The 27,997-nt window shown below is 43.3% G+C and overlaps 1 protein-coding gene and 1 long non-coding RNA gene across 2 annotated transcripts; one reads left to right on the plus strand and one right to left on the minus strand.

Moving 5' to 3' along the window:
* Positions 1–265: 265 nt before the first annotated feature.
* On the plus strand, positions 266–22,873 carry GCKR (glucokinase regulator). The gene is given in 24 exon segments (XM_081484249.1): positions 266–325; positions 620–659; positions 662–718; positions 721–773; positions 949–1,022; positions 1,833–1,896; positions 2,278–2,311; positions 2,314–2,341; positions 2,650–2,716; positions 2,913–2,972; positions 4,457–4,507; positions 4,509–4,573; positions 6,810–6,914; positions 8,260–8,360; positions 9,041–9,168; positions 9,411–9,496; positions 9,824–9,902; positions 10,290–10,386; positions 10,585–10,651; positions 10,721–10,827; positions 19,212–19,366; positions 19,657–19,678; positions 21,719–21,834; positions 22,467–22,873. Coding segments are annotated over 24 exon segments (1,890 nt in total). The 3' UTR covers positions 22,641–22,873.
* Positions 20,317–27,995, minus strand: LOC145503828 (uncharacterized). Its single transcript, XR_014051800.1, has 3 exons — positions 27,749–27,995; positions 21,690–21,814; positions 20,317–20,498 (listed from the first exon to the last, which is right to left on the minus strand). It is a non-coding gene; the product is annotated as an uncharacterized LOC145503828 (long non-coding RNA).
* Between the last annotated feature and the right edge of the window lie 2 nt (positions 27,996–27,997).

The raw sequence follows: 27,997 nt of genomic DNA on the forward strand, positions 1-27,997 counted from the left end.
CCTCATTATTACTGTGCCTGATGAGATGGTCAGATGGCATCACTGACTTGATGGACCTGAGTTTGAGCAAGCTGTGGGAGTTGGTGATGGACAGGGAAGCCTGGCGTGCTGCAGTCCATGGGGTGGCAAAGAGTTGGACTCCACTGAACGACTGAACTAACTGTGCCTCAGATAAGGCCCTGCCAACTGGAAGTACAGTCAGTGTGACACAAGGGGTTGTGTGGCTGAAAAGACACACAAGACAGTGTGTCCACAGCATCAGACCATGCCAGGCACAAAACGGTTTCAACTTGTGATTGAGACCCCGGAGCCTGGCAAGTGGGAGGTAAGACACTTTCTCCATGTTGGCCTTCTGTGCCGATTCCTAGAATGCTGTCTGTTCTGGGCTTCCCTTCCCCCTGAGTTTCTGCCGTTCCTGCCCTCCTTCCTATCTTCCTTCCTGATTTTCTTTCCTTGATAGGCCCAGAGTACCAACTGCAGGCTAAATGCTGTGTGCGTGTGTGTGCATGTGTGTATGTTTGTCTCAACACCGTGCCTGCAGCCACTCCCACCTCCAGTTCAGCAGGCGTGAACGAAGCTTTGGCTCCCTGCCCTTACCCTTGTCCCAGCTTCCCTCTCCCTGTCTGGGTATGAGGCAGCCCTGCCAATTACAGCGAAGTCAAACCATTGACCCAGCATCTGGACAAAGCTGATGCTGAGCAAATTGTTCAATTGCTGGGGAATGTGATGCTGAGATCTTCCAGGAGGAGGGGCAAGTCATGCCCACACACCAGGTGACCCAGACCCATCCCCTGGACACTGCAAATAAAGATGCCAACCCCAACCCCACCTCAGCCTCTGCCCTCTCAAGCCATGGTTCCTTATTTTTGAAACCCTGAGAGCCTCTCCACCCCCACCCCCAATCCACTGTCCTTTCCTTGGCTGCTGATGCCTACCGGTTGCCTCCAGAAACTCTATAGTGAGTCAACTCTGACCACCATGGAACAAGTGGCTGAAAAATTTCAGAAACTGCTGAAGGTACCAGCTCTCCATTCCCTCCCTGCTTAAATCTGTGTTTCCCTCTACATTTCTATTTTCTTGGTCTCTATATTTCACTTTTATAGACTTTAGTCCTCCTTTCTTCCAGTCCTCCCTCTTGGATCTTTATTGCCATCTTATCAATCAATAGTAATAATAATTATTATTGCATACTACTTTATGATTGACCATGCACTTTCACATCCATTACCTTCAAAAAAACCTGTGAAATTGGTGTTATTGTTTCCACTGTTTTTTTTCAGATGGGAAAACAAAGACTTAAGATAATCATAGTGGTGGTGGTTTAGTCTCTAAGTCATGTCCACTCTTGTGACCCCCTCGCCAGGCTCCTCTGTCCATAGGATTTTCCAAGCAAGAATGCTGGAGAGGGTTGCCATTTCCTTCTCCAGGGGGATCTTCCCAACCCAGGGATTGAACCCAGGTTTCCTGCACTGCAGGCAGATTCTTTACCAACTGAGCTACCAAGGAAGCCCGTAGTAGCTTGCCCAAATACACCCAACTAATAATTGCTGGATAATGCACTTCTATCTATCTATCTACCCATCTAGGACCAAGCTGCTTTCAGTCCTTTTTTGGATTAAGTAAGGGTTTGAATAAGTAGCTAAGCCAGACTTTTGGGTCAGAATGAAGTTTCTCAAAGCCGAGGTTCTTTCTACTGCACTGCACTCTCTGTGTTCTGTTCACTTTTGTGATAACAGGCGAGTTCTCTTACCGGCAAAGAAGAAAGCATACTTTCCCCAATGGGCTGGGGCCTGGAGAGCTAGGCATTTTTCTTTTCTCAGGAGCCTGGGGTGGGGTGGGGGACTGGTGGTGCTGAATGGAGGGGGCACCTCTGGCAGGATGGCATTCCTCATGTCTGTGAGTATTTCAGTCCCCAGTTTTGCTCTCTCTGCCTCCTTGGGGTGACCCTCAGGACCGTAAAGCTCATCATGGCTCAGCTCCCAGGCAGACCCCCTCCAGGTCTGACTCTCTTTCTTCTCTGAAAGCTAGATCTTACTATGGAGCCCCATTTCTTCCAAGCCCATCTGAGCCCCACCAGTCTATTGCCAATGTCTCCAATGGCCCACATTCCCTGAGTCAGTCATCTCCAAGAAGTGTCAAGTGTCAGATTCCAAGCAGTACTGGCTAAACACTAACCTAAGAGAATCATTATACAACCTCTCCTTTCTAGGTGTTGAAAATCCAAGATAATTGTTCCTTCCCTGTCTTTACTACTTCATGTTCTCTCCCCCTTGGCAGGTCTCCTTTAACCAGCTGATGAAAGGTCTAGGAAAGAAACCTACCTCATTGCTGGAGGTGACAGGTAAGCCAAGTTGGCCTATGACTACTGTGCTTGACCTGAATAACGTCTTTTAGAAATTGAATTTGAATGCTTTTAGGTGGAGATTGTGTCGGTTTTCTTTCCACTTTGCATTCTTATGTTGCCTGACTAACCCTCATAGGTATTTCAAGTTTTTCAACCCTACTGAGTGTTCATCATGGTGCCCAACAAATAGTAGGTGCTCCTCAGTGATAGTTTTCCCCTCACTTCCTCCTCTCAGGAGCAGTCTTAATAAACCATAGGCTTCCGCTTCCCAAGCAGTGCCACTGACCTTGCATATGTCCTTTTAGGTCTGTGGTGGCCTCTAGGGAGGGGATAGAAGATAGTGCCTTGGACAGGATTGAGGAACTGAAGAAGGTCTGTGTTTTCCACTGACACCCAGCCAGAGACCTCTGTCCGTTCCTTCTCATGGGGACATCAAAGCCCCAACATCCAGCCAAAGCCCATTCCCCGCCTCTGCCACCCCTCCCCACACAAATCCCTGCCCTGACATCCTCACAGTAGGTTTGTATCTGGAATCCTCTTGGTGGATTCACCCATCCTCCCCTCCTAGGTGGCTGCTGGGAAGAAGAGGGTGATTGTCACTGGCGTTTCGGTGGGACTCTTTGAGTATGCAGATGGGTTGTGTGAATCAATTTTACAGGAAGGCAGGCATAGAAGTGGAATAGCATGGAAGAGACGTTGACAAGATTTATCTAGATTTAGCTCAAAAACAGAAAAGATTTGCGTAAGGAAGTTTGATTTTATGATTAATTAGGATCCAGTTGTATGAATGTGGATCAAGGGGAAGGGATCCTATCTTAGAATAACTGTGTACCACTCCATTTCACAACCAAAACAGAGAAGTCCAGGGGTCAGCCAACTATGTTGGTAGGTCAGTCCAACTGCTGCCTGTTTTTGTAAATAAAGTTTTATTGAAACAACCATTTATGTTTACATATTGTCCGTGGCCACTCTCATTCTTTAAAGACTGAGTTGTGAAACAGAGGTTATAGGGCCCAGAAAGCCTAAAAAATTTGCCTTCTGGCTCTTTACAGAAAAAGCTGACCCTGGACTAGTCCCTTGCTACTTAAAGTGTGGTCCTTACACCAGCAGCATCAGTATTACCCAGGTTTTGTTAGAAATGCAGAATATCAGGCCTCCCCACCTGGGATTTACTAAGCCTGAATCTGCATTTTAACAAGATTCCCAGGTAGTTTGAGAAGCACTGGGCTAGAGGACCCTGAGTTTCCTCTCAGCTCCGCAGCTCTGACTCTGACTCAGAATTCACTCAGCAGAGCCTGGACCCCAGCAAGGGCTGGATGTGAAATGAGGCACGTGAGGAGAGCAGGACATTGACCTCATGGAGCTTTCAGTTTAGTTCAGTATTTTCAAACTTTCCTCCAGATTCCTCAGGGGAACTTGTTAAAAATGTTAAGTCCAGGGCTTCCCTGGTGGCTCAATGGTGAAGATTCCGCCTACCAATGCAGGAGACATGGGTTTGATCCCTGATCAGGGAGATTCCCACATGCAGCGGAGAGGCTGGGCTTGTGCACCACAGCTGTTGAGCCTGTGCTCTGAGCCTGGGAGCCGCAGCTGCTGAACTCATTTGCTGCAGTTACTGAGGCCTGTGAGCTCTGGAGCCCATGCTCCCCAACGGGAGAAGCCACCGTGGTAAGGGGCCTGCGCACCACAACTAGAGAGTAGCTCCTGCTTGCTGCAGCTGGAGAAGAGCCCTCACAACAACAAAGACCCAGCACAGCCAAAAATAAATAAGTAAAATTTAAAATAAAAAGAAAATTAAAAAAACGTAGGTCCAAGGGATTCCCTGGTGGTCCAGTGGTTAGGACTCAGTGCTTCCACTGCTGGGGGCCACAGTTCAATCCTTGGTTGGGGAACTAAGATTCCACAAGCTGCATAGTGTGGCCAAAAATAAAGATAAAAATAATAATACAAAAAAATGTAGGTTCATGGCGTTCTTCCCTTCAAATTCAGATCCAGCAGATTTTAACTGGGCCCAGGAAATTGCCTTTAAACAAGCATTTGGGGGTATTTTGATGCACATGGGCCCCAGGCAGCACTAGAATAACCCCCTCATTGTGCCTCCTCTCTCTCTAGGTTCCCTTTGTGGCAGGCCAGGTGGACTACTGTGTGGATAACCCAGCCGTCTTTTTTGCCAGTCCTGGTTGGTCTCAACCCATTGAACATGGCCAGATGAGCCTTCTGTAGTGAAAAGTGGTGGCCAGAACCCCAGGGGAGGCTGGGAGGGAACCTGTGAAAATTACCAGGCGATCACAAAAGAGAGGGCAGGGTAAATATAGCCTTGTTCACCAAATCTCAGAATAAAAAAGTAAATAAAGGGTTTTTCTAGCTCAGAAAGCTTTTGGTTGGTCGGTTGGTTTGTTCTCTCATTTCAGAAAGGATTGAAGGCAGCTTACAAATGATAGATAAAATATAAGAAAGCATACATTGAAAGCAGGAGTGAAGAGGCAAGAAAAACACAGGTCAGAGGACAGAATGAGCTCAGGAAAATGATCCCACAAAGACCCGTACTTTCATCTGCTGTGGGCCCCAAGCCTCTTTTCAAAGAAGAAGTAGTGAGTGCTGACTGGCCTCATACTCTCTCTCCTTTGCCTATTTTTCTAATTTTAGAGCCCTTTCTCCTTCATCCATGAGCCCCTTTGGTACCTCTCTGGCTACTCACATCCCCATCCTATTCCCCTTTCCTGAGATTCCAGTGCCTCCAAATGACCTCCCTCTTATTCTCTGCCTAAATGGCCACTTTGATCTCAAGAAGGTCAGCATTTTAAACCAATAATGCTTAATTGTAATTCTGTGGATACACTGCCTTGAGAATATTAAAAAAAAAGTAAGAAAGATTTCTGTAGGAGAGGTCTGATGTAGGCTTGAGGTAAGGTCCTGAAATATCTAAAGTTTGGAAGCATCCTTGGAGATTCTGATGTACAGCCAGGCTGGGGAAACTCTGCTAAATAAACCATTGGAGTGGGCCTCCTGAAGAAGCAGAGGGTTTCCTGTCACTGGAGGTATTTCAGCAAAGGCTTGTTGATTACTCAACAGCTGCTTTGTGTATCTAGTGATGGTCTCCGGGAGAAGCACAGCTGAGTTCTTTCGAAGACTTTTTCAACTCTCAGATTCCAGGCATGTGGTGTAATTCATATGAAGGTATAAATGATCTCTTCTAATGGAGGACCTTCCTTTACCAAAAATGTTTCTGCTGCAGTGGATGCTAATTTCAGGCACTGTGACTAAGTGAAATGAAGGATTTCAAACAATGTAGGCGTGGAGATCTTCCAGTTGTTCCTTAAATCAGTGGCTCCCAAACTTGGCTGATCTTCAGAGTCATCTGGGAAGCTTTTTAAAAATACAGATTTGGGGGCTCCACTCCAGAACTACTGAAGCATTCTCAGAGTGGGCATGGAACCCAGAACTGGGTAATTATTAAAAAAAAAAAAAAAAGACAAACCACCCCAGGTGATTTTGATGACCAGCCAAGTCTGGGAATCTCAGTTTTCAATCATACAGTAAACACTGTCTCCTCTCTCTGCTTAGGTCTCCTCTGCCTGAGGTCTCTAGAAAGTTTCAGGAGTAGTTTGAGGACAAGTTATAGAAAACACTTTACCCAGTAGGTATGTAACATATGAAACTTGTTTGACCTAGAAGTAACGCAGATGAAAAAAAAATTAAAATAGTTCAAGAAGGGATAGAACCTTTGTAGGAATGCGATGATAAGAGGAAGTTAGGGAAGCCATAGACAGAAATAACTTTTTGAGGTCTTGCCATGGTGAGTAATTCCCGAATTATCCCCTTTCAAAGCCTGGAGAGCCAACCACAGAAGATCCCCATTCGTTGAGATTCCGTGGTTGCACCTAAGCAGATAACAAACCTGTTGCTCTCCTCATCCACACTTTGTCTTGTTCCTGATTAACTTATTCAAGGGAGGTTCCCAACTGTTAGGTGCTACACTTCAGATCTTGTCGCTTGGTTCTCTCAGTAGGAACTTCAGCTAGTGAGGGGTTCACTATTTGGAGAGATTTCCAGAATATATTTCCAGGAATGGGAAAAGCTTCTGATGGACCCTAAAACTGAATAGGTGGTGATTTTGACATTTGGTTGATGGGCATTCCCTCAGGTACCTGCAGAGGGTGTAGCTAGTGTGGTCCTGGCAACGAGACCTGTGCAAGGACCAGGTCATGAGGAAGTTCTGGTCTCAGGCTGGAACTTTATGCTTGAGTGTTGGTTTTTCTCTGGGCTTCAATTGCTGAATGTTTTATTAACCCTCGTCCTTGAGGTTCAGGGACACAGTGCTCCTGTGGGCATCAAAGCACATCTCTCTAGGAAATTGTAGACCTCTGACCCCTATCCCAATGTGGTCTTTGATCTCGACTCCCATCTGAGGTCCTCCCATTAGATCCTTGAGACAATCACCCCTCTGTCTCTCTTTGGGCCCTAGAAATGATCCCATTGAAGACTGGAGTTCAACATTCCGACAGATAGTGGAGTGGATGCAGAAACTGCAAGAGAAACAGGAAGCTTTTGTGCGCAATCCTGCAACTGGGGTGAGATCTGCCACCACCCCTGCCCCTTGCCCCCAACTCAGGATGGTTTGCCTTTGAGGGCCTCTGATTTTATTTTCTGTTACATCTTGTCTGAATTCCTGGCATTATGTGTCTACTGAAATGTTGAAAATCACATCCTATTTTCTCATTTTGTTTCTCATCTTAAGATGTTTTATTTCCATTCTGGCCCTGTCTCTTAAATCAGTAATTGTTAAACACCTAAATGGTCTAGGGAAGTTTCTATTTAAAGACATTCTTTTGTATCTGTGTGTGTGTGTGTTTTGCTAAGTTCCTTCAGTTCTGTCCAATTCTTTGCAACCCTGTGGTTGTAGCCTGCTAGGTTCCTCTGTCTGTGGATATTCTCTAGGCAGAAATATTGGACTGAGTTGCCATTTCCTTCTCAAGGGGATCTTACCGATGTACAAAGTATCAAGTAGACTGGTGAACTGCTTTATGTCTCTTTTATATGTTTAAATTTCAAATATGGGATTTTAAAAACAATGGGATGCAGTTTCATTCTTCTGCTTTTCTAAAAGTCTCCAAAATTGACTTGGGCTTTCTAAGCCTCCTGTGCTCCTGTTCCTTTTGTCTCTGGATTGTGACTGCATCTCACTAGTATCATCTTCTCTTCTTTTCACCTTACAAAGTACCTTAACCAAATCCCTGATCCTCTCTGCCAGGGATGGGCACATCTGTGACATTTCCTTGACCTTCCTTCTGTGAGATTGGAAGGCAGGAATTCCATATCACCCACAAGTTCTGTATCTTTCATCTCCCAGGGACTCATCTCTTCTCCTCTCTGCAATTACTTACTTTTAATCTCCTTTTCTCAAACACTGCTTTTTATCATTCTCTTTGCTGTCATCTCTTTATCTGTTTGGTGTGTCATGTTACATATCATGTTACGGCTGCTTCATCGGTCTGTCCAAAGAACAGGAAATGTGATGTCTGGATTAGTAAACTGCTATTTAAAAAGGGGAGGATATAGGGGGGAGAAAGTTCTTGGGAAAAAGAAAAACCCTCTCTGAAAACCCTTATCCCCAAGTAACGGAAGACCCATTATTCTGGCTTTGTCTCTAAAGTCCTGAATGTATCATAGAAATGACAAGAGCGAGGATCTTTCTCTCTTTCTTCTCTTCTCTCAGTTAAGCTCTCAACCCAGCTTTCCTCTTCACAGCACACTGGGTGCCACTAGTCCTACAAATGCCTGTGCAGTGGTCACTAATCAGAGCACATGTCTAAGAGCCACTGTAACCAGACTGCATGCACAATGGTCACTAACTAATAAACTCCAGGACCCTCTTTTCACTCCCAGATTCTCCTCGGTGTCATCATCACTCCCCAACCTGAGGGCCTCAGTGACTCCTTCCGGATGAAAGGTCAAAGCACCACCAACATCCTTTTGGAAGCCCTGTTGCCAGCAGCTCACGAGACTGTGGACCATTGTAGCATCAGGACCATTGGACCATTGTAGATGGGGCATTGCAGCATCTCCAAGGTAGGGAGGATCTGGGCGAGAGAGAGATCAGAGTTGGGCAGTGGGTGGGGTGGACAGTGCAGGTGGAGGAATGGCAGATCCAGACCTGGAGACTGGGCTTAGCAGCAAGACTGAGGCCTTGCTGGTCCTTCCCTGGGAAGGGAGCTGGCTGGGGACACTGGTGGTCCCATGACACAGTCACGACATCTGGCTTGTTCCCAATGGACCCTGGGTTCCACGTGTCCAGACCTGATCCCTGTGCCTACCTGGAACATCCAAAGCTAACATAGCTTCTGAGAGTCTTTGCTGTGGGGACAGTCCAGGCCATGTAGGGTAGAGGTCATATTGCTGTGGGCCTGCTCCCCTCCCCAGGGTCTCTTGTCTGGCTTCCACATGGTTCACTTACCTTCTGGTCAGCTCTCTGATCCCATCCTCCTCTCACTGCTCTGGATGCTCTCTGCCACTCTCTCCTCTTTAGTCTTCTTCCCACCAAAGCCCTTCCTCCCCTTCTTGAATGCAATCTGGCCCTTCTTCCTACACCTCCTCCAGGGACAAGCAGAACTTATTTTCAAGGGAATTGTGCCTTCCCTTGAATTGGATGGGAGGGACCTAGGTTTTCTGAAGGGTGCACTGGGCCTGCCCTGGGAGATGGTCACCTTTCTCCCAGATGCCTTTTGGAAATCCTGCAGACATTTGAGTGAGCTTATCAGGTGACCTATGGTCAAAGCCCCAAGATCGCCACCCTGATGCAACAGGCCAGTGCCAGGTATGTAGATGTATATTTGGAGGGAGGAAATGACCTGGGCAGAGAATGTTCTGAGAGCAGGGGAGACTCTATGGGATATGTTAACATGGGGAGGTCCGGGGGCAGGGGCCTGTGTGTTGGAGGGTCAGGATAGGCTTTTGGTTCATTTATTCCTGTGCTCTTCCGTGTGTATTTTTCTCTGATCTCTGGACTTTTTTCACCGTGATCTCTCCTTTCACATCCTGACCTCTGACCTATCCTCAGCCTGGCGAGAAAGGCCAAGTGTACCTGGTTGACTGGCAGACCCTGGGCATCATTGCCATCATGGATGGAGTAGAGTGCATGCATACCTTTGGTGCCGATGGGACCCCTGTCCAGACTTCCCTCCTGATTCTTCCTGATCCAAACCGATTGGTCTGCTATCCAAATTCTTTCCTACTCCAAGCCATGGCGGGGCTCCTTATTCAGTGTCCATCCTGTGCTATCTAGATAGGCATTTAGTCAAATGCTCCTTCTTTTGAACCCTCACTCAGTCCTTGATCCCTTGCTTAACTATGGCCTCCCTTGTATGTTACTCCACACCCTGCACCCCACTTGCCACTTTCCTCCCAGCCCCACTGACACCTTCCCAAGCCTAGAACCTTCTTCTCCTGTGAAGCCCCTCACTCCTCTCTCCCTGATTTCCTAGATTTCTGAGATGTCCATGGCTTTCTCATTGCTGATCACAGTGGCATTTTTAACCAGAAGGCTGAGCTTATCAACCAGGTGGGAAGATGATGCGATGTGGGGAAGTTGGGAAGATAACTAGTGTGCAGAGGGTGGGAGAAAAGAGGAAGGTGGAAACAGATAGGGGAATACTATGGGATTCCTTTCTAGAGAAGGGGAAATGGGTTAAAGGTCGTGAGGCTTTGGGGCAGCATGGGGGCTGTGGGAAGCTCTGAATTCATCCCCCCAACCTGGCTCTAGTCCAGAGATCTTCCATCAGCTGCGTCATCTTGGGCAAAACACTTTACTTCTTAGAGTCTTGGTTTTTTATTGTACATCGGTAGATAAAAACTCTGGACTCAACGTCCTTTAAGGTCCTCTTTGGTCTCCAAGTCTGTGTGCCAGGGCTTTTCATGGGAGGGATTCTCTCCTCTTTTTCTGCCCCAGGGTCCCCATTTCTACCTCTCCCAGGAAGTCTTCCTGACTTCCATCCTGCCGTCCCTCACAGAAATTGACACTGTGCTCTTCATTTTCACCCTGGATGGTGAGAGGGAAGATGGGAGTGATGGGGTGAGGAGCTGAAGGAAGCAGAGTGACTCGGAGGAACTATTATTTTTCCAGGTCTTAGGGTGCCTGCTCAGAGGTGGGGGCAGCAGTATGCATCCTGACTGGGCCCCAGGGGAGGAGGAAGAACTGCTGAAGAGCCAGCCCTTCCACTCTGATGGCCTCTCCCTCTCCTTAGACAACCTCACGAAGGTGCAGACACTGGTGGAGAAGGTAAAAGAGAAGACCTCCAACATCCAGGCCTTCCCTGCCAGTGAGGGGCCAGCCTTGAGGAGGGGACCCCCGGGGGCAGTGACAGCCAGGTCTTTCTGGGGATGGCATTCCTGCTCCTCTCTCTCTCTCCAGATCCCTCTGAAGAAGCTCTTCCCCTCCAGCATCAGCATCACATGGCCCCTGCTTTTCTTCAAATATGAAGGGAACTTATCCAGGTATGAGGGATGAGGAGGTAATGTCTACAGTGAGGGGCACAGAAAAGGCGGGATCCCAGGAATTAAAAAACCCAGGGCTGGAACTTCCCTGGTGGTCCAATGGCTAAGACTCTGCTCTTCCACTGCAGGGAGCACAGGTTCGATCCCTGGTTGAGAAATTAAGATCCCACATGCCGTATAGGTGGTGCTAGTGGTAAAGAACCCACCTGCCAATGCAGGAAACTTAAGATATGTGGGTTCGACCTCTGGGTTGGGCGGATCCCCTGGAGAAGGACATAGCAACCCACTCCAGTAGGCTTGCCTGGAGAATCCCATGGACCGGAGAGCCTGGTGGGCTACAGTCCATGGGGTTGCAAAGAGTCAGACACGACTGAGCCATTAACACTTACTTATGCAGCAAAAGAGGAGAGAATCCCTCCCATGAAAAACCCTGGGTTCTCTTAACAACCTAAGGATTTTATGTTTAATGTCCCCATTTCCCAAATAAGGAAGCTGAAATGAAGACATTAAAGGATTGTAATCATGACTACACAACTAAGACAGGAATCAGGGTTTTTTAAATTTAATTATTATTATTTTTAGCTGCACTGGGTCTTCATTGCCGCAGGTGGGCTTTCTCTAGTTCCGGCAAGTGGGGCCTATTCTTCGTTGCAACATACAGCTTTCTCATTGCCTTGGCTTCTCTTGTTGTGTAGCACAGGATCTGGGCTTGTAGGCCTCAGTGGTTGCAGTGTGTGAGCTCTAGAGTGCAGGCTCAGTAGTCATGATGCAAGGGCTTAGAATCTCCACAGCATGTGGAATCTTCCTGGACCGGGGATCGAACCCATGTCCCCTGCATTGGCAGGTGGATTCTTATCCACTGCACCATCAGGGAAGTCTAGGAGTCAGGATTTGAACCCCGTTTGAACTCAGCTTTTGTGACTCTAAATCCGTGGTTTATTTCACCATATGTTGTAAATTTCAACTGTCTTCATGAGTTGTGTGAGATTCTTTTATTCATTCATTCAGCAAATAATTTTAAAGTACCTGTCACTGGAGAAGGAAATGGCAACCCACTCCAGTATTCTTGCGTGGAAAATCCCACGGATGGAGGAACCTGGTAGGCTACAGTCCATGGGGTTGCAAAGAGTCGGACACGACTGAGCAAAAAAAAATGAAAAAATAAATAAATAAATAAATAAATAAAGTACCTGTCACATGCCAGGTACTATCCCAGGGGTGGGGGATATAGTAGGGAATGATAATCTGTGCTATTTTAAAGAACTGTATTTTTAAAGAAAATAGTAATTATAATAGCAATATATTTTTTTATTGTCAAAACTTTCAGAAATACAGAAATCAAAGAGGAAAAAAACCATCCATAATCCGTCTTCTTCCAGGAAAACCCCTCAGACAAATTTTAGAGAATATCCCTTTATTTTTCAGTGCATATGTAAAATATTTATATAAAAATAGGATCATACTCAGCATGCTGTTTTTAGCTTGCTTCTCTTTATTTAAAATTATAAACACCTTTCTGTACTAATATTATTTACCTCATCATTTTATTTATTTACTTATTTATGGCTGTGCTGGGTCTTGGTTCCTTTGCATGAGTTTTCTCTAGTTACGGCGAGTGGGGGCCCCTCTTTGTTGTAGTGCATGAGTTTCTCACTGAGGTGGCCTCTCCTTTTGTGGAACACAGATTACAGAGTACAGGCTCAGTAGTTGTGGCCCACGGGCCCAGTTGCATCCATGGTATGTTGAATCTTCCCAGACCAGGGGTTGAACCTGTGTCCCCTGCATTGACAGGAGGATTCTTATCTACTGCACCACCAAAGAAGTCCCTACCTTATCATTTAAAAATTTTATTTATTTATTTATTTATGGCTGTGCTGGGTCTTCTTTGCTGTGTGCAGGCTTCTCATTGAGATGGCTTCTCTTGTTGCAGAGCACCAGCTCTAGGGCACTCAGGCTTCAGTCGTTGTGGCACACGGCTCAGTAGTTTCGGCTCTGGGCTCTAGAGCACAGGCTCAGTAGTTATGGCCCACGGACTTAGTTGCTCTGAGAGACATGGACTTTTCCTGGACCAGGGATCAAACCCATGTCTCCTGCATTTGCAGGTGGATTCTTTACCACTGAGCCACCAGGGAAGCTCTCTGCTTCATCTTTTTTAATGTCAGTATAGTATTCCATGGAATGGATGGACCATTATTTTTTACTCTAACCCCAGTCATCAGATGTTATAATTTCAACATTATGGCTTTTATTAAAATGCTGCACAAAATATCCTTATACACATATTTGACGCTCTCATTAGTATAAGCCTCCAAAAGTGGAATCACTGGGTTAAAGTCTGTCTAAAATTTTAAGGCTTTTTGATGCATATTGGTACCTCCAAAAAGGTTTATAAACAGATGGTAAAATTGGTTGTTCCCCCACACCCTTAAAATACTGGGTAGCATTGTTCTTTTTAATCTTTACTAACCAGCAAAGGAAAAAACAAAAGGCATTGAAGTGTGAATTTATATTTCATTACTATGGAGATTGGCTGCTTAAAGATATTTGTTGGCTTTTGAATATATAAATAAATAAATATATATATATATATATTTTTTGACTGCACTCTGTAGCATGTGGGATTTTAGTTCCCAGACCCGGGATCAAACCCATGCCCCACTGCATTAGAAGCAATTTTAATTGCTTCCTGAATATTTTTATCTTTTTGTACTGCTTCTTCATATCTTTTGGGCATATTCACTCATTCTTTTTTAGGGTATTTTTTCTTACTAATTTATAAGAGGGAGTATACATAGCAAGGATGGTAACCCTTTTTTCCCGTTCTATATTTTCCCCTGTTTATTATCTTTAATTTCTATGTTTCTGATGTAGAGACATTTTATTTACACTTTTTTACATAGTCAGATAGATCAGTTTTTTTGTATGTGTTTGTATAGTTTTTGTCTTTTGCTTGATTCTGGTTTTTTATCTTTTAAATGTACTGACATTGTTTGAAATAAGGAGGCTTCTTTTAAAGCTTATAAATCTTTAGTTGTAGAAATATTTTTGATGTAAAATCTGCCCACACTTTTATTTTGAAAACTTTCAAATCTGCAGAAAAATTGCAAGAATAGTACAATGAACACCCATATGCTTTTCGCTAGATTACCAGTCATTAACATTTTGCCACATCTGCTTCATCTGTTTTTTCCCCTGAATCATTTGAAATGTAATTGGAGATATGATACTTGACACAAATTACTGTGTTCCTTAAGAACAAAGGGCATTTGTCTCCATAATTACCACATAATTATTGTTCAAGAAAATGACAATTAATACAACATGATTATCTCATATACAGACTATATTCAGATTTCCCCAATTATTCTTGTATTGTTTTTATCTTCCAGATCCAGGATCTGATCAAGAACAATGTGTTGCATTGCATTTCATTATGTTTCTTTAGTTTCCTTTAATCTGGCTGAGTCCCTCAGTCGTTTTTTATGTTTTTCATCAAAACAGTGATGTTTTAGAAGTCTAGACCAATTGTTTCCCATAATGTGCCTCACTTTGGATTTGTCTGATTGTTTTTCATTATATTTACCTTAAATTTGGGGGCAGGAATCCTGCATAGATGTGGCTGGTCCTTTATCAGTGTATCACACGGGGAAGTTCCTGATATCAGTTTGTCCCTTTGTTTGGTGATGCCATGTTTGATCATTTGGTCAAGGTGGTGTCTCTTAGGCTTCTTTTTATCTTATTCCTCAGCAATATTTCACCCATGATTTTAGCATTCACTGATGATTCTTGGTTGAATCAATTATTACTATGACAGTTTTCAAATGGTGATTTTCCTATTTCTACCCTTCTGTCTACATTTATTAGTTGGCATTCTTCTGTGAAGGAAATCTCTCTTCTCTCCCCATCTTATCTACATTTGTTTAGTATTGATATGAATTCATGAATTTTTGTTGTTCAGTGTGTTTTAATCTATTCCTGTTATTACTCATTTTAATGCTTACTCAGCTCACTCAAACTGGCCCTTGTGTTCTTGTGACATATCTATCCACATTAGCATTTAAACACTCTACTGTGCTGCTTTTGGCAAAAAAAATTTTTTCCTGTTCTCTTATGCAACATACATACTCTTTTGTGCCTTGCATTTTTGCTTAACAAGATATACTGAAAATCTCTCCACTTCAGTTTATAAGTCTCTTCTTCATTATTTACATCTGTATGTGTATGTGTGTGTGTATTTATGTACCCAGGGGAGAATGGTATAACTTACAGTCGACTCTCTGTATCCATGGTTTCTTCCTATCTACATGTCGTTGTTGTAAGTCAGTCAACCGTGTCCAACTCTTTTGTGACCCTGTGGGTTGTAGCCCACCAGGCTCCTCTGTCCATAGGATTTGCCAAGCAAGAATACTGGAGTGGGTTGCCATTTCCTTCTCTGGGGGATCTTCCTGACCCAGGGCTCAAACTCACATCTCCTGCATTAGCAGGCAGATTCTTTATCACTGAGCCACCAGGAAAGCCCCTCTCCACATGTAGGAGCACAAGATGTAGGGACACAAAAATGTTGGCCCAAGTTCACCTTATCCTTTCCCTGGTTCCAGCCCTGGAATCAATCATTTTCCAAGGAACCCTGATTGTTAGTGGAAACTGATATTTAGAGAGCTAGATGCTTGGTATGCTCACTGCTCCTGGCTTGTTTTGCCTCCAAGTCCTTTCAGTAGAAAGAAAAGGAAATATGTAAAGACATATGTTTTCAAAGACACACATATATACATGTACTCTGCTCCAACATCATCAGTATATTTATGCATCTGTTCAGTACTGCAGTGAATACCAGTTTGGAACTGCTACCCTTGTACCACTGTCATTAACAAACTTACCAAGAAGTGGTCAAGATTTTTGCAGTTCTTTTTGTCCTTTGGTCACATCCCACTCAAGATAGATAAAGTGTTCAAAAGTCACTTGTATTTTTTCTTCTTTGTGGTTATGTTATTAAGGTGAAACACAGTTAGGTTCATTTGTTTTTATTTGTTTTCAATTTCAGATTTTTTTCAGTGTTTGATCTAATTTTGTCTTTTGAACATGTAAAATGTGAAAGTAAAAGTCACTCAGTTGTGTCTGACTCTTTGTGACCACATGGACTATACAGTCCATGGAATTCTCCAGGCCAGAATACTGGAGTGGGTAGCCTTTCCCTTCTCCAGGGGATCTTCCCAACCCAGGGATTGAATCCAGGTCTCCTGCATTGCAGGCAGATTCTTTACCAGCTGAGCCACAAGGGAAACATAACATGATTTAAAAGTCAGAACTTAAAAAGTTGTCTTCTTCTCTATTCCTTCCCTCCCATTCCCACTCATCCCTGCAAGTAACAATTTCATTTGTGACTGACTTCTCCTCCTGTGTTTTTTTTACCAAAAAAGTGTGCGTGTGCGTATATGCTTTGCACTTCTTTCTTATACAGGAAGCAGCTTACTATATATACTCTTTTGTGCTTTTGCGAGGCACACTGAAAATAACTGCACTTTGGTTTATAGAACTCTTTTTTAAAAAGCATCTCTATTTTTATTTTTTAAATGAACGTGGTTTATTTATACATTTATTTTTTTAACTATTTTGGCCATGCTGTACGGCTTGTGGGATGTTAGTTCTCAGACCAGAGATTGAACCTGGGCCCTTAGCAGTGAAGAGCATGGAGTCCTAACTACTGGACTCCCGGGGAAGTTCCTATAGAACTCTTCCTCATTATTTTTCACATTCAGGTGTGCTCTACATGTGCAAGGTTATTCGGGTAGTCTCTTCTGCAGGGCATTTGAACTGTGTGTCTATGTATATACATGCTGCTGCTGCTAGGTTGCTTTAGTCCTGTCCAACTCTTTGTGACCTTATGGACTGTAGCCTGCCAGACTCCTCTGTCCATGGGGTTCTCCAGGCAAGAATACTGGAATGGGTTGCTATGCCCATTTCCCCACCCAGGGAGTCTCTTTTGTCTCCTGCATTGGCAGGCAGGTTCTTTACCACTAGTGCCACCTGGGAAGCCCTGTAAATACATGAAATACACTCATTTTCTAATGATATGGTGGTCTTGATGATCCCTTGATTGTGAATTCTTTATAAATTAGAGATATTAGTCCTTTATTTCTGATATACAGTTATCAATTGAACAAGGCAGTGGTTAGGGGCACTGACCCTCTGTACAGTGGAAAATGGTATAACTTATAGTTGACTCTGTGTATCCATGATTTCTCCTTATCCGCATTCCTGGGATAGGAACATTGTAGTACTGTGTATTTACCATTGAAACAATCTGCATATAAGTGGACCCTTGCAGTTCAAACCCATGTTGTTCAAGGGTCTCTATATATTATATTTTCTGAGTTTTAACAGTACAAAAGTCTTTGCTTTAATATTTCTATGGTAAAACGTATCAATCTATCTTTTATTGAATCTGTATCTTGAGGAACAGAAAGCACCCCTCACCCTACCCCCATCCCCAGACTGGAAATGAACTCCATCTGTGTTTTCTTTTAGTATGTGTTTTCTTCTAGTAAAAATGGTCTTTCTCTTGCTCTCTTTTATCAAAACCATTTTTTAAATGGAAGTCTGTTTATTTTACAATGTTCTGTTAGTTTTGAGTGTACAACAAAGTGATTAAATTATATAGTATATATAATTCCTTTTCAGGTTCTTTTCCATTATATAGTTCATTATAAGATATTGAATGTAGTTCCCTGTAATATACAGTAGGTCCCTGTTGCTTATCTACTCTATATATAGACATGCCTAAATGTTAATCCCAAACTATCATTAGGAGCTTATTCTTGTGTATAGGGTGAGGTATGGACTCAATTTTATATTTTTCTGAATGACTATCCAATTGTCCCAGTATATATTTTTAAAGTTACTCTTTTCCTAAGTGATTTGAGATGCTACCTGTATCAAACACTCAGTTCCCAGGTGCAATGGTTTATTTCTGGAATTTGTGTTCTGTCTATTGATGTGCTGGTATCATACCATTTAAATATAGATTCTTTATGGTATATTTAATGTCTGATAAGGGCTAGTCCTCCCTTCAATACTCTTCGGTAGAATTACTGCCCTTTTTCCACATGAACTTAATTTTTTATAAGATTTATTTATTTTTATTATTTTTTGGCTATGGTGGGTCTTTGTTGCTATATGCAGGATTTCCCTAGCAGCGGCGAGCTGGGGCTACTCTTTGTTGCGGTGCACAGGCTTCTCATTGCAGTGGTTTTTCTTGTTGCAGAGCATGGACTCTACAGCACAGGCTCAATAGTTGGGGGACATGGACTTAGTTGATCCAAAGTATGTGGGATCTTCCTGGACCAGGGATCGAACCAGCCTCCCTTGCATTGCAAGGCAGATTCTTAACCACTGGACCAACAGGGAAGCCCTCCTCATGAACTTTAAAATGAACCTGTCTAGGTTCAAATATGTAAAACTTAAAATATTTTTATGTTTATTTGTGTGTGCTCAGTCCTGTCGGGCTCTTTGCAACCCCATGGACTGTAGCCCACCATGCTCCTCTGTCTATGGAATTTCCCAGGTGATAATACTGGAGTGGGTTGCCATTTCCTATTCCAAATGGTTAGTGATATAACTCAGAGTTGATGATATCTCCCCAGCTGCATAGTCTGACATGTAGCCTATAGCATCAGTACTGCATACTCGCCAGCTTTATTCTGATTGGTCAGATTTCTGTTCTTAAACTCAAGAGTGTTTGTTGACCACTTGTTAAGTATTTTTAGTATAGGCCTTGCCAGGGGTTTGTGTGACCAGCTATGTATAGAGTTGCAGAATAAGGAGGTAGTAGTAGTAGTAGTAGTAGTAGCCTGTTTCCTCAGCCTGGTAAGAACCAAGTACTTAATCCCCTCAGTTCCTTTACTGGATTCCTGGTACCCTCAAAGATGTTATAAATGCAAGATATGAGGGCCAGGAACAGGTGATAATTAATACAGTCCCATGTATTTGTACAACTTTTCAATTTTCATTGTGATTTCATATCCGGGAAATAATTGTGGCATAGTAGGAAATGCCCTCATCACTAAATCAGAAGACCTGGATTTAGGTCCTGATTCTATGTTTCACTATTAAGTTATTTTACTTCTGACTTCTAGTTTCCATATATGCAGAAATGGGTATAGAAAAAAATCTATTTCATAAGATTGTTTTAAGAATTAAATTGAATTAATTTTTCAATAAAACAACAGTAACCATGGTGTTGATCAGTAACCATGTATCAGCCATTACCAAAGCAAATTATGTCTGCACTTTTGATTCCTGGATTCCTGTCTTATAATAAGGCCCTGTTCATCCTGCTGCTCTACTGATAACTCATTTTTGATACCCCCGTATGTCTGCCTTATTTAGAAGTTCCAGCATGAGCTAAGCACCAAGTGGGTGCTGAATACGAGTACAGGGGCCCATGTGCTTCTTGGGCAGATCCTCCAAAACCACGTGTTGGACCTCCTCATTCATAACTCCAAGCTCTTCTAGTGGGCCCTGGCCATGCTGCAGGTAGGATGTGATGCGGTGGGGCTGGGTGGGGCCTGGACCCAATGCCTAGGCTGCCATAGGAATCATATTTCAGAGGTATGGAGATGTGTAGATGTGAGGGCTGACTTTTCTCCTGTGCCTCTCCTCCTCCTTCTATCAAGTCATCCTTTTCTCTAAGAAGTCTATGTGCACACATGGATGCGTGTTTATGAAATTATAACTATTAGGCAAGAGTCCCAAGGTAGCTAGATCCAGACATGCAAAGTGATGTGCTCCAGAACTTTCAGGCCTTAGCTCTGCTTTCCTCTGAGTCACTCTTATTCTCAGGCAGGTGTTCTCCACTAGGCGGCAAACTGGCCACCAGCAGTGCCAGCCTAACATCCTACCAATCCAGCAACCCTGGTGGAAGGAGAATTTATCTGTCCCTGTGATTCCTGAAAATACCTGGGGGAGGGTTCTCATTGACTTGTCTTGGTTCACATGCCTATCCATTAGCCAATCACTGTTCTTCAGGGGAAAGCAGCCCTCTGCCCAGGCCTGTGTCATGTGTTCTCCCTTTAAGATGGCAATGGAGGAAGGGGCAGGAAGTGAGCCTCAATCAAACATAAGTCACACGTGGCTATGAGAATGGGGGAACAATCATTCCCCAGAGGAAAATCAAGGTGCTGATGCCAGGAGGAGGAGAAACGGATGCTGAGCAGATAGCACAACAGATGGTCCTGAAAGTAGGGTTGCTAGATATAGCAAAGAAAAGTACAGGACACTGGTTAAATTTGAATTTCAGATAAAGAATAATTTTTAGTGTAAGTATATTTCATGCAATATTTGAGACATACTCACACTATATATATATATACATATATATACATGTATGTATGTATATATTTATTTATTTATTGTCCATATGAAATTCCATTTAGCTGGATATCCAACATTTTAATTTTCTAAATCTGGTAACTCTACATGAAAGGAATCAATCAATGGTCATTTAGTGAGCAACCAACAGGGCCCCAAAACAACTTTTTAAAATGAGTAAAACCAACCAGTCAACTGGGAAGATAAAATCCTTCATGCTTTTCTCGTTTCCGAAGTTGGGGCAGGTCAGGGGAGCCAGAGTATATGATCCAATTCTTGCCACCTCAGCATGGCCCAGCTAATGGAGGAGAGACAAAGCCAACACTTGAAACAGAGAATGATTAAGTGTCAAATTGCATGATCCTTACTGAAGTCCAACAGAATGTCAGAGAAGGTAGAATCTAGGCACTATAGCAAAGCAGAAGGCTTCACAGAAGAAGCAATGTTTGAGCTAGGCCTACAGGTTATGGCTCGGGAGAAGTGAAAGGCAGAAAGGCATTCTTGTGAGAAGGAACATTAGCCAAGGCCTGGAATGGGGATTAGGCATGATATGTGGGGGACACAGATCTGGAGTCATTTTCACAGAGTGGTGAGGTGTGATGCGGGAGCAGGAAGGTGATAAATTGTGGAAGATTAAAAACCAGACAGGAATTTAGACTTGCCAAATGTAGCTAGATCTGTGCTGTCCAAGATGGCAGCCACTGGTCATATGTGACTACTGGAGCCCTTGAATTGAACTGAACTTTACATTTTGTTTAAAAAATGAAGCAGTGTAATTTTTTTCATTAAATACAACTTTATTCTTTTGGTAGGACTATATTTCACTTTTGCATTGAAATTCAGCACCTGAACTGAAATGTCCTGTGACTGTAAAATGCAAACTGGATTTCAAAGACATGGTACAAAAATATTGTAAAATATCTCACTCATAATTAATTTTTAATACAGTTTTCATGTTGAAATAATATTTTAGATATATTGGATGAAATAAAATGACCAAAATTTATTTCACCTGTTCTTTTTTTAATGCAGTACTAGAAAATTTTAAATTACATATGTGACTCACATTTTATTTCTATTGAACAGAGCTGAACTACATAGCAAGGAGAAGGGTGGTGAAAAAAACTAGAAGAAAAGTTTGCAGATGAACAGTCTTACAGCAGCATAAAAGATGGATGTGGTTTGGGAGGAAACCAGAGGGAATGAGTTCAGTTTAAGATGACCAGCCCTTGGGGTTGGTGGGACGTGGCCGAAAATGTGATCAATTTGCCATTAATTCTCCAGTTTAACCCAGCCAATCAAGGCCCACCATCAACGCTTTTAGCCCAATTTTCCTTTACATCTGGGGATTTGAGTTTGGGATTGCATACAAGGGTGAATTCTCTATGACTGGTCTTCAAGATCCCAGCCTCCCCCCTCTCCTGATTGTTTTTCCTTCCTTGACCCCATTCTCAGCTCCCCTGGCATTCTAGCCCAACATTGACCTTACCGCTTCTTCCACAGCGGTTCTCCAGACAGCCCAACCATGATGGTTCGAGAATCTCCTTCAGGTGATCCACTTCCCTCAGCCACTGTTGGATGATATGCAGGAAGCTCCCATCTTCCACGTCCAGGCTGCACACGAGAAAGAACAGGTAACTCGCCAACTGCTAGTCATTTAGCAAACACCAATGGCAACCCACTCCAGTACTCTTGCCTGGAGAATCCCTTGGACAGAGGAGCCTGGCAGGCTACAGTCCATGGGGTCACAAAGAGTCAGACACGACTGAGTGACTTCACTTTCACTTTTCTGAGTACTTACAGTGTGTCAGGAACTTGACTTGGCACTGAATTTACAAAGCTCAGTGACAGTCTGCCAGGAGTTCCCTGTTCATGGAGGCAACATGGGTTGTGACAAGTATCACAGAAGTGTGAAACAGGTACTAAAGGAGCGCAGAAAAGGGGTCTTCAGTTTTGCCTGGAGGGGAGTTAGGAAAGAGAGGGAGAAGGGGTCTTTGAACTGCATCATGAACCAGGCCTGGATTAATAGGAGTTTTCTGGGTCAGAATGAAGGCTTCTCTCTGTTCTTGACCTGCCTCATTCTAACTTCTAGTCTTTGGAAACTCCCTTCTATTCTTTCATCCAACCTGGTAGCTTCTCACTCCCACACTGAATATCCAACGTGGTAGCTTCTGACTCCCACACTGAATACGCGAGCTCCTCCAGGGTTCTTCCTCACATGACCTCGTCTTCCCAGGCTTCAGTTCTCCCTGCCTCTTCCCTACAGATGATCCCCATAGCCTTGCTGAACCTCCTCTTCCGGTGCTCCAGTGCTCCGTCCGGAGGCCCAGGCACACCTGGCTGCAGCTCTGTCTGTGGGGCTGTCAGGAGCGCCCTCTCTGGGCCAAGTCGGAAGTGCAAGGCGGACCCCCTGGAGACCCTAAAACCTGCCCTGCCGTGAACTGGTGTTCCTGGGAGCGTGGAGAGGGCCAGCCCAGCCCAGCCTACCCCATGGAGACTTGCTGGGCCAGCAGCAAGTGTGGTGGGAGGAGAGGCTCATTCTTCAGGAACACCAGCTGTCTGGGATGGGGAGATGGTTTCTCTCCTTTGGGGAGAGCTTGCTCTGCAGCCAGTGGTCTCCACTTCCCCTGGCATATTCCGATTTCAGAAGTAAAACTGAATGTCTTCTGAAAAGTTAACTTTCCACTCTCAGTTGATCAGACTCAATAGATCAAAGTCAATAGATCAGAGGAGAACGGGAAGAATGGCATGTGTTGGTCCCAACAACAGGCTTGTTTCTGTACTTCTCCATCTACCTCCCAATTCCATTTTAAGTGGCCACTGACCCAGATCTTATTCCAGCTTCTTTATATCCCCCCATCTCCAACATGTAGGTACGCGTGCGCGCGCGCGCGCGCGCACACACACACACACACACACACACACACACATTTCACTCCTACACAGGATCACACAAGAAAAGAGCAGTAGGAACTTAGATAATTCCAAGGAAAGAGAGAGGAAATTGTGTCCCCAATAGATGACATCCAGAAAACAACAATCCCAGTTAGGCATGACAGGATCCTCATCACTAGGATGAGTGCTACATCCACACATTTTAGCATGAAATGAGCGTTGCATCTCCTAGCCAGTGTTTGCAAAGGAATGTAGGGAACTCTGGCAGTGCTGAACACCTTTCGATGGTGGGCCTAACACACACTAGAAACCCCAATACATTTTAGACCTCAACTATCATCTGTTTTGACAAATCGTAGGCACCCTGGCCCATCCCAGACCCCGGCCAGCTCTTCAGTGCCTATGAGGTATGATCCCTGTAATAGAGAGCTGGCTCCCCCTTGTGGCCAGAGAGTACCTTGGTGCTAGATACCCAGGAACTCTCAGGGAACAAAACTCTGAAGCTCACTTGAAACTTTTGGTACAAGAGTGACTGTTAAGGAGCCAAATAGATTTCAGTTTTATGAGAACAGAGTATTCAACCCTTTAAAGACAGCCATAAGGGCCTGCTCTATACCTGTAGGCCTCCAGCCTCTATTTGAACTCCCTTTTGTTGTTCTACATTTATGTGGCTACCTCAGGTCTTTAACCAATGTCCCCTTCCTCAACATCATTCCCACAGGGCCTTCTGACTGTCATCCATTTGGTTTTTATCCTCCACAAACACCTCTTCTTAATGCTACAAGTCAAGATGGATAAGGTCAGGAAAAGGCCCTGCAAAGGCTTTCAGTTTCTCTTTGCCCACAGCTCTCCCATGCACTCTGTTGGGTAGATTCCTCTCTCATCTTGGCCTCATGAGCAGGGTCAGGTCAGAGAAGATATCCAGCTCTCCAGGGCTAGAAGAGGCAAAGCTAACATGTGCAGTAGGCCTCCTCCCACATGTGGAATGGATAGAGTGCAGGGTCAGATTTCCCCAAGGCTGAATGCAGGACTACTCTGGAAGTCCAGAAAGTTTTCCTTTTTGTGTTTTTAGTTTACTTGCCAAGTACTTGGATGGTGCAAAGACAGCAAGTGAATTCATTACATGTGCAGTTGCATGTGACACGTGTTATGAACAAGGTGGACTACAACTCACCTTGGGAAACTTTAGTGGCTTGGCAATACTCTGGCATTGTAGAGCAGATAACTAAGATCTGATCCCTACCCTGTAGGAACTCAGAAGCATATATGAGCAATTCCAGTATAGGGCAGAGATCACTGAAGTGGATTAGAATACCAGGCTAGGTACAGAGAACTGCCAGAATTATTCTGAGGAGATTACAGAGTAGGCCAAGAATCAGGGACAATTTTGAAAGAAGATTGGGGTAGGGTGAGGGAACATTCAAAGAAAACCTAGGAATGTCTGGAGACTTGCATAGGTGTGTGGATCCAGCATCAGAGAGTCAAGTCATTGTCAGTGGAACCTGAGTTCTAGGAAGAGCTAAAGAGATTCAAAGATCTTTTTTAGAACTATCCACAAACAAAAGATGATAATTTTTACCACTATATTTAGAAAAAGCAAATATCTGAGGTCAGGAACAACTGGAGAGTAATCTATAATAACACAAGGCAGTAATTTATCCTGAAATGACTAAAAGAGTCTATACCAGGGGACTGGGTTGGATTGTGGAAGATGATGGAAACAATTTCCTGCTACAGCCACTTGCTAGATCAAAAGTAAGAGGTGAAGAGGCAAAATATATCCGGCCATTGCATATACTTCATATTTAATATATTTAAAAATAGAACTCATGATTAACATATTTTAAATCAATGGCACCCCACTCCAGTACTCTTGCCTGGAAAATCCCATGGACAGAGGAGCCTGGTATGCTGCAGTCCATGGGGTCGCTAAGAGTCGGACACAACTGAGCGACTTCACTTTCACTTTTCACTTTCATGCATTGGAGAAGGAAATGGCAATCCACTCCAGTGTTCTTGCCTGGAGAATCCCAGGGACAGGGGAGCCTGGTGGGCTGCCGTCTATGGGGTCGCACAGAGTCGGACACGACTGAAGCGACTTAGCAGCAGCAGCAGCAGCAGCAAATCAACTATACCTCAATAAAACAAAATTTTTAAAAAAGAAACAAGAATGAAAATTATCAGAAAAAATAAAGTCCATCACAAGGCCAGAAGAGGTGAAGAGGGCATGACAAGTTAATACAATATAAGGCCTTGGTTGTATCCTGGGCAGAAAAGGGGCATTAGTGGAAAAATTGATGAAATTCCAATGAAGTTTGGAGTTTAGTTAATAGTGAATGTACCAAATCACATAGATTTTTTGAATGTACCAAAGTTAGATGAGATGTTAACATTCAATGAAACTGGATAAATGCCATACAAGAACTCACTGTGCTATCTTTGCAACTTTTCTGTAAATTTAAAACTTCCAAAATAAAGTGTTTCTTCTTTTAAGGTCAAATTCATTGTCATAAAATTATTTGTAATATATTATTATTTTTTTCTATGTTGGTTATATGTTTTAAATATAGCAGTGTATACATGTCAATCCCAAACTCCCACTTCATCCCTCCTGTTCCCCCTCCCCCAGAAACCACAAGTCTGTTCTCTATATCTGTAAGTCTGTTTCTGTTTCATAGAAAGTCCATTTGTATCAAACTTTATTAATAGTATAAAGAAAAAGAGGAAACATTTCCAACTCATAAGTCTAGCATAACCTTGATATCAAAAGCCTGACAAAGACAGAACAAGAGAAGAAAATCACAGGCTGGCCTCATTCTTCCAAATAGGTCACAAAAATCCTAAACAAATTCAACTGGAATGCAGCAGTACATTTAAAGACAGAACGCTCAATTTACTTATGAAGATGTGATCACAAGCTAGTAATTATTAATAATTAGAGAAATTTAAGTTATAACCACTATGAAATATCATTACCATATACACCAAAATGGCCAAAATTAAACAGCCTGACAGTCACAAAGGGTCAGACATGACTGAGCAACTGAACTGAGCTGAAAACAGCCTGACTGACAATCCCATGGACAGAGAAGCCTGGTGGGCTACAGTCCACAGTATCACAAAGAGTTGAACACGATCGAGCAGGAGACAAAACAAAACAAAAACAGCCTGACAATACCACATGTTGTCATGAAAAAGAGAGCAAGAAGAACTGCCAGTCACCACTGGTGGAACTATTAATTTACATAACCATTTAGGAAAGACAGTTTGGCACTGTCTACACGGTTGAGTTATACCTACACTATAACCTAGCAATTTCATTCCTAGATCGATACTTTGATCAGAGATCCTCAAAGTATAGTTCCTGGACCAACATCATCAATATCACCTGGAAACTTATTAGAAATGCCAAATTCCTGGGCTCCAGTCCAACTTAATCAGCAATCAGCGTTCCACAATCTGTGGTTTAACAAGCCCTCCAGATGATTCTGATACATGTTAAACCACTGCCATAGAGAAATAGAAATATATGTTCACTAAGACACATAGACAAGGATGTTTTTAATAGCATTGTTGATAATGGCCAAAATGGAAAACAAGCCAAATGTCCATCAACATCAAAATGGATAAAAAAATTATGGACTAGCTATATAATGCTATATATATTAGCTATATAATGTACTGCAATAATAATATGAATGAATCTCAGCTTTACAAAATAGCATGAATGACTCAAAATGGTGAGTGAATATTTAAGACACAAAAATACATTTTTATAGAAATATATTTACGTAGAAAAAAGTTCTTGTTGAAACATATACATGTATTAAGAGCCCCAAACTATACCTCCACCCCTAGTCTTTTTTTTTAGAAATTCAGTACCTGCCATGTAATGTGTGCTCTTATGACAGGCTTCATTCCTTATAATCTTTATGGTGACTGCAGAGTATTTCATAATACGGATGTATCACATTTACTTAACCAGATCCTTGTTGATGGGCTTTTCAAGAATACTATTTTGGCTGCCCCAGCAGACTGAAAATTCTATGAGGTGAGAGAGCACGTCTGTCTTCTTTTAAGACAGTGCCTACTATTTAACAGTTATTGCATTGTTTTTCCAAATGAATTTTCCTGTAAGAAAAAAAATGCCCTGGCCAGTTTTATTTATCTTTGTTATAGCATAGGTTGATTCCTTGTAAATTTTGTTTTCAGTGAATTAGCTCTAGAAAATCCAGTCAGTTCTGGATGTGATGACAAAATGAAAGTTCTAGACTTGGAAAATGTTACAGACTTAGAGTAGCTGCTGCTGCTGGTGCTAAGTTGCATCAGTCATGTCCGACTCGGTGCGACCCCACAGACGGCAGCCCACCGGGCTCCCCCATCCCTGGGATTTTCTAGGCAAGAGTACTGGAGTGGGTCGCCAGTGCCTTCTCTGGACTTAGAGTAGAGTGATCCTCTAAGATCATTTAATTTCTCTATGTGATATCTCTTCTCTGTCTCAATGCAGTGACAACTAGGAAATGTGTCAAGCATTGGAGTTAGGAAACCATTTATCACACATTTTCTGAGAGTACCTACTTAAAGTATTCTAGCTTTCTTAAATGTACTTGACCTTGTAGTCTAACGTCTGATTTGAAACATATGGCACCATACCTGGACCTCTAGGGAGTGACTGGCTCCAGAGAAGATGCTTACAGGGCAGGACATGCCATTTGGAAGGCTTGCTCTTTTGAAACCTTGCCATCATATCCGCTTGTCTATAACAAATGGTCCAGCCTAATTCTAGAAGAATCATAAAGGAGCTTCCTTGAGCATTGGCTGTCAGAGCAGGGCACAAAGGCAGCTGCAAGAAAGGGCAGCAGGTGTATGACAGAGAAGAGACTCAAGCAGCAAGCACATTGG

Source organism: Giraffa tippelskirchi, chromosome 4 (assembly GCF_054371585.1).
Source record: "Giraffa tippelskirchi isolate mGirTip1 chromosome 4, T2T-mGirTip1v1.2.pri, whole genome shotgun sequence".
NCBI lineage: Eukaryota > Metazoa > Chordata > Mammalia > Artiodactyla > Giraffidae > Giraffa > Giraffa tippelskirchi.